Raw genomic sequence first — 7,455 nt, forward strand, 5'->3', positions numbered from 1 at the left:
TTTAAGAGTGTAGATGACTGTGACACCCTCATCGTTATGCAGAAACGTCCTTAGCGCACATAAAGTGTCCGACCTTAGCCCACAGTACAAGATTTCCGGGTTTAAATAGCCCGGGAAGGAAAGAAGTGGCGTTTTCTGAGCTGCTAGTGTTTTATAGATTATTTTGTGCCGAAAAACACAAAATAACAAAACCAAGGGATCGTGGTTTCAGTGAAGCGAAACATGTATTTATGTATGCTTGCAAGAACGGAAAACTTGTTACAAAAAAAATACTGGTAACGCTTATTCGTGGTATATTCTCGGTACACGGGACGTTCATTCTATTTCTCTGCTTCATCTTCGTTTGCAGCCGAGAAAGTTTGGGATTGACTCGTGTCAGAGTTATCTCCCTTGTGTAGCTTATGTTGTATGTTTTTAATTATTGCGATCTCCAGCAACTCCTTTTTGAACCGCTCGTTACAATATCCGTAGATATATGGGTTTAAAACTGGACTGAACATGAATGATTTCAAACTAAAATGAAAGAACACTTCCCCAGTGTCCGATAGATACAAGTCAATGTCTTTTATGAGGAATCTACAGATGGCGACTATGACGTAAGGGAGACAACTTGTGATGAAAACGGATGTAATAGCCACCATGATTAAAGTAGTTCGTCTGCGACTGTATTCCTTCGCCTTGTGTCCGAAGAAAGAAGGAGACCTTTTAAGGGAATCACATGGGAAGTCCAGGGCGTCGGAGGTATTATTAAGGGCTATGCTCACGGCATCTCTGCCCAACGCTGATATGGAGGAACACCGTTTAGTTCGAATTTTTCTTCCTTTCCAAATCTGAATTCCGACAAAGGCATACAAAAAGCACAAAGCAATAAACGTCCCAAAAAACAAGAAGATAAGTAACGAATAAAACATCACGGGGAATATCGATCCCTTGTAACCGTCACTAATCGAACATTCTGTTCCGTTCCAACCATCCCCCAGTGTGACACTTCTTGATCCAAATAACACAACAGAAGGGGTTGATATTATCACGGCTATCACGAAAATGGCACCACATGTTTTCCACGCCTGAGTTGTGGACATGTGTGATTTCTTGTATTTACAAATAAGACGGTATCTCTCTGTTGCTATGGCAATGAGCAAGAACCCGGATGAACTTGTACACAAAGTTCTTGCAAATCGTAAAAGTTTGCATAGTCCAGGAAAATGGAAATCGTACGGAAAACGAAGCTCGAGAATGTCTAGAGGGGAACATGTCACACAGCTGATCAGGTCAAACAGGGCCAATGTGAAAATGAATGCGTTAATGGCCCTTTTAGGCATTCTTGTCCAAATGACAGTCGCGACGACTGTGTTACCCACAATTCCCAGTATCATCAAGATGGCGGACAGTATTGATACCGGAAGTAAAAGGATGGCTTTCTTGTTATTCGCTTCTGTTAGGTTGTAAAGATTATCGTTGTCCATGGTTAGGTCCTCTTGAAGACAGCTGGCTTGTTCGTTTACCCTGAAACATATATGTATAATGTGGGGTATTAGTCGTATATATTCAAGTGAAAATCCAGTTCTGTATTAATCGGTATTATTTGATACATCTAATCACCTGTATATTGCAACACTGTGCCCTTTCTAAGCCTGCATACGTACAACGTGCTCTGACAAACGGAAATCTGGATGCTTTGGGAATCTCAAAATGAGGTTCTACTAGAAAACTTTTGTCTGGTACGGACTTGACATTCTACCAGTCATATTGTACGCTACAAAAATACATCTAATACGCGCAAAAAACACATAACAGGTGTAACCAGCGAGCCTGATGAAATGTGAATCATTGTACGACCTCTTCAAACAGGAGCAATCTGTGACGTCAGAGTTAACGACATGCTGCCTAAACATATGAAAATACGATTTTTTACAGTTCCAAAATAAAATTCATTTGTAAATACCATTTTTGTTATGAAACAAGGAATTTTCATTTAGTGTAGAGAAAATTCGGATCGGCTGAAAAGTAAGTGATTGTCTGAATTGGTACGGTTTGAACATCAATATCTTCAGAACTTTAACATGTTTCAGTTTTTGTTGTTTAAATCCCTATATTATCGGTAAGTGACGTGTAGTGTTTACATCATAAAGACACTTAACCCATGTGCTAAACTATGCTCTATATTCAAGTGGACTTGGCACTACAGCCGGATGACACTAAAGTAATCCCAAAAACGAACATCATTGTATCATCACAAAATAAGCGGAAATACAATACTATATACACATTGTTTGCAAATTAAGGAAACAGCAATTGTATGAAAGATTATGCAACGCAATGTACAGTCGATTATCGCATTGTAAATATTTGAGTCAGATAATTACAATATCATATCCATATACCTCAATACTCAACAGGATTATTTAGTATATAATATCATTTGATAAAACATTATGAGAAGTAATTAATTTGATCTAACATAATGCCTTTACCCGATATCGTTTGAATATTCCGTTAAGAATTGTATATCCTGGTTCCGATAAAATGTTCTTATGCTGTCATTTGAGGTTCCAAAACATTTTAGCACAATCTGTGTTTTTCGTTTAGTTCATGAAGAGAGGTGTGTGCCTCAACTTTATACTATAATAATTAGTGGCTTTCGGTATAATGGTATATTTTGAAAACCTGACTAAACATTAAACATCATTCCACAAAGAACATCATCACTTAACAGCTGAGGTTTTTCATATTAAGTCCGTCTAATTAATATAACTGTAAAATTCGAATATTAGATGAATATTACTATTAAAGATGTGAAATAAAGAGACTGTTTTGTTAAATACCTGTTACACGTGGTAGTTTGGTAAAATGTGTGCTATAAATGTATGTGCGTAAATGCACATCACTGTAAACACGTATTCTGCCAAATGAATAAAGAAATCTCAACATGATATCATAATTACTAAAAATACGTTTTATATAGCGCCATTACAGTAAACTATCAGCGGAAAAATGATATTACTGATAAATAAATACCAGGATATCCTGTCAATAAACTGACCGGAAAAAGAAAGTACACAAGGTTTTCAAGGGGTCAGACCACAAAGATACACAGACATAATACAGTTGTGTTAACAACATCTTTACTCAACCTGAGATAACAGTCACACACATACTACAGAAACACGTGACGTCAAGAATTCTCAAGTTCACTGGGGGAATGAAAACGAATTTTCAATCACATAGAGGATAAGCAGGTGCACAGGTAGACACTATAAATGTTCACAACCATCACTTTTACATCCTGTATGTCCATCCTTTCTATCAATACAGGCACGCTGCCTCCTTCCAGATGAAAACGTCAGACACCGGACAACATGGGACAAGGTGACGTGGTATGCGACGCCATTCGTCCTGGAGGGCTTGTGCAACTTGCTGTCTATTCTGTGGTTGGTTATTGCGTTTCCGCACGCGTCTGCCTAGAGCATTATATATATGCCTGATCGGGGACTGTCTGGAGAACGTTCTGGCCACTGTAGAACGTTCACCTTGTTCCTCTTGTCGCTCCCAACGACGCACAACTCGGACCAAACGCAATCTGTGATGTCAGTGTTCAGGGGTCAACACCTGTCCTTTGGAAGGTCTGTAGGCTCTGATACCTGGTGCCCGAAGACGTCTAGCCACCTTGTATCGACCGACACGGTGATTAAGGGAATTTGCCGCTGATGACTTCCTCAAATGTCTTCAGCTGGTGTTGTTACTCGCGTTCTCCCACTTATTGGTCTATCTTCTGTCTGGCCCATCTGCCTGTAACGTTGCAGCAGTCTAGCGACGGTTACATGGGTGCAGCCGAAGGTTCTTACAACGCTGACGTGTGTCGACCCCATCTGGAGGATACTCATAGGCCGATAGCCGTGGTGTATACGTGATGATCTCTTTCAAACTGCACGTGTAACCTGTCCGCACACTAACTTGTATTTGAAACTCAGATGCCCTAAATCATGACTTTTACAGTTTACCACTTCGACGTTTTATTCACAGCGAGCACGTGAATTCCACCGCCGTTATCAAACTGCTACATTGCGGCGACTTGTTTCAGTGTATAATTTACCTACAAAAATATTTCTTTAAATTTCGGAAATTGGTAACTTTTGGTATACTTTCTTTTGCCGGTCAGTTTAATATGAGGATAATTACTGTCAACTGTGGACAACAAATTAACATCGCTCTTTAATATATATCATAGAGGATCATAAGTTGTGAAACAAACGTGTTTTGCTGATGAATTTGACAAACATAGTGAGATTACTGTCAAATCCGTAGCATGAAGGATAACAGTTATGAGTAATCAAAGGATAATTACGGATATAGCGTATTCTATAGGAACAATATTGTTTGATAATTACAGTTGTGAGTAATCAAAGGATAATTACGGTTATTACGTATTCTGTAGGACAATTATTGTTAACGATATGCATTAGAAATTGGCATTTCTGTTAATATACAATGACATTACATGTACAGTTAAATTGGTAAAGGAACATTATTGATAAATACGTACAAGGACCATTGCTATAAAAATACGCATTATAACGGTACATTATTTGTACTGATAATTTGTAAAGGAGCATTATAAAGTACACATATACGCTTGATTTTGAGTTGGATTTATATCCCTAGGATCTCATGCTTAATGTCGACGTCAGGGTCAGTGACATCGATTTATGTCATTGGCGTGGATTTTATAACCTTACCTAGTATGAATGTCTGTAAAGCAAGTTAAAGGTCAGTTATATACTACTGGTGCTTGTTAATCATTGTAATAATGACACCGCGTGCATCGCCCACAGTAAGATAAAGATCTGTTCCTATAAGAGGCGGAACTATTCAGCCCAGTAAAGAGAGATCTCCGCTGATAATAATACATTTGTGAGACCGACTGGGATTTATCATACGTGTGGACAATCATATGCGAGATGGACTTTACATTCAAACGTGATCCGGCCCTGAATACGTATTTCCTTGCAGTATTAATAACCTTGCAACATGTGGGTCAGCTGATACTACTCTTTACTCACATGGAAACTGTACGTGGGAACCTTCACCGTACAGTTGTTATGTACTCTCAATCTGCATTGCCTTTTTCAGAATGGAATTTACATGTGATTATGTCAGATAATAAAATGGATTAAAAGTGTAATATTACAGATTTCGTATCACGAGGGTTATTCGGTGTCGTGGATGATTTATTACAATATCTAGTGAATTGAATATTTCAAAATTAATGTTTAATATAAGAAGAGTTGTATGTCAAAAATTACTTTTTTTTCTCTTTTTCAACCCTACTAAATGGGAAAATAAGCTGCAAATGTACAATGTATTGTACACCAATTGTTTACACCCATAACCAAATACACCAAGTGTTCTCTATACTTCTATCATATTAAAGATTCATATTGTAGTAAAATATTCGTCAAGATACATCGACAACGGTTCATCTCACATTGTATCCAGGTAGGAAATGAGCACATTAATAAGTTAATGTATAATTTCTACATAGGCTTCACATGTTCGATAATTATCATATGCAGTTTAAATGTATGCTTGTGTTTAATAGTATCTTTTAGACCATACTAGACTCACGCTTATTCTCTGAATATGTATAAATTTGACAGTAACAAAGAAGCCCATTTAAATTGCAAAGGACCCGTGAAGGTCCGGGGTAGAATAGGTTTTCAGCAATGCTTGCAATGAAAGTCGGTTATGCTTGTCGTAAGAGGCGACTAACGGGTGTCAGGCTTGCTCACTTGGTTGACACATGTCACCGGTTCCCAGTTCGATGCTCATGATGTTGGTCACTGGATTGGTCTGGTCCAGACTCGGTTATTTACAGACCGCCGACATGTAGCCGGAATATCGATGAGTGCGTCGTAATGGGAGGGAAAATGCTGTGATTCAGGGACTGCGAGACAGACCAAGGCTATACATACATACTTCGTGTATGCGTAATAAAAGGCACTTGAATTAACCTTTCCTATAACTGTACACTCCCTTGTCCCCCCTCCCTCTAACCCCACCCCCACCCCTACCAACACTTCCTTGTCACCTTCTTTTGATTAAATAAATACGATTTTTAGTTCCCTTCAAACACGACACGACAAAATACTGATACTTGATGTGACAAAGGTAGGGTCAGGCAAGAAACCGAAACGAGAGGCGTAATGGACGCCTTCATATAGAGTCTAATGAAATGTTTTTCCTTGACTCTTTTCTAATAGGTATGCAGCTTTGTCAACGTTAAAAGAACACACACTGAATGCGCATGTGTTCTTCCTTGTATGAACAGATTTCGAGCACTGGCGGGAGATGAAACCCGCGCTTTTAACGTTCAAATCGAACTTCAAATTGTGACCAAGGGACGATTGAATGTGCAATAATGTGTATGTCCTGATACAAAACTGATGGCTGCTTGCTGTAGGGAAAACATATTTCCTAGACCTATCAAATCTTAACCCATGCGCAGAATATGGAACACGCTCGACGTTATACATTTTCCTTGTGTGTGTAGTTCTATGTTATTTCATCTCTAGCCCAGTAGTATATCATTGTACCTCGTAGGGAATCGAACCCGGGTCTCAGTCGAGACGATCGAATGCTTTGACCACAAAGTAAACGAACCAAGCGCTTTCCTCACAGTTTTGTAGTGCATTTTTGTTTTTATTCGAAATCAGTTTTAAATCATTAATTTGAGACGACGAATGTATGATATATATTATTTGATAACGGAATATGTAAATTATTACAGTTCAGTCAATATTCCCCGCAAACGCATTAGTAGAATGTTAAACCATTTATTTTCATTTAACTGTATGGTGATTCATATAAACCTCTGTTGATAGCAGTACATGTTAGGACTATATAACATAAAGCAGATATATGAAGAATGAAAAGTAACATTAAATTGGGAGTATTGTCCCTGATTTTGTATTCACCTAAGTAAAAGAGCTCCTTCTTATGGGCTAAATACCATGTTACACAAATAACCTATTATAATCACAATAAAATGTATGGATATAAAAACTAATTTTTGAACAGGCCCTTTGTGCTTTATAAGATGATGCAAGCATTTACTACTCACGTTTAGTGCTGTCAAACTCGTTGCAGTGTCTCTCGAACACATAAGCTTTGTTAAGCGATATATGTGTCCCCGAACAGGAAGGATAGAGTATTCGTGCATGCGCAGACTGTGACCTTTCACGTGCGACCCTTCTCGAAAACTAGGAAGTAATATATGGGCTTCCATTTGTATTCAGAACCTGAGTATGTGTTCAAATTACCAAAGACTCGCCGACGTGCACGTATCTCTGACAGATCTGATACGGCTGAGGAAGTTCAAGTTTTTGACCTGATTGTTTTCGTGCTATCAGCGACATTGCAAGTGATCTTCCCTCTCATGTAGGAGGTTGTAGGTTG

The 7,455-nt window shown here is 38.5% G+C and overlaps 1 protein-coding gene across 1 annotated transcript; it reads right to left on the reverse strand.

The window, feature by feature from the left end:
• Positions 1-272: 272 nt before the first annotated feature.
• On the reverse strand, positions 273-7,184 carry LOC137277965 (cholecystokinin receptor-like). Its single transcript, XM_067809985.1, has 2 exons — positions 7,121-7,184; positions 273-1,506 (listed from the first exon to the last, which is right to left on the reverse strand). Exon 2 carries the CDS (start codon positions 1,464-1,466, stop codon positions 321-323), a length of 1,146 nt encoding a protein of 381 aa, XP_067666086.1. The 5' UTR covers positions 1,467-1,506; positions 7,121-7,184; the 3' UTR covers positions 273-320.
• Positions 7,185-7,455: the final 271 nt, after the last annotated feature.

The sequence above is a fragment of the Haliotis asinina genome, chromosome 3 (assembly GCF_037392515.1).
Source record: "Haliotis asinina isolate JCU_RB_2024 chromosome 3, JCU_Hal_asi_v2, whole genome shotgun sequence".
In the NCBI taxonomy this organism is placed as follows: domain Eukaryota; kingdom Metazoa; phylum Mollusca; class Gastropoda; order Lepetellida; family Haliotidae; genus Haliotis; species Haliotis asinina.

Bases quoted from the DNA above. Each gene is read 5' to 3' on its own strand.
- LOC137277965 (XM_067809985.1), bottom strand. From the start codon at position 1,466: ATGGACAACGATAATCTTTACAACCTAACAGAAGCGAATAACAAGAAA.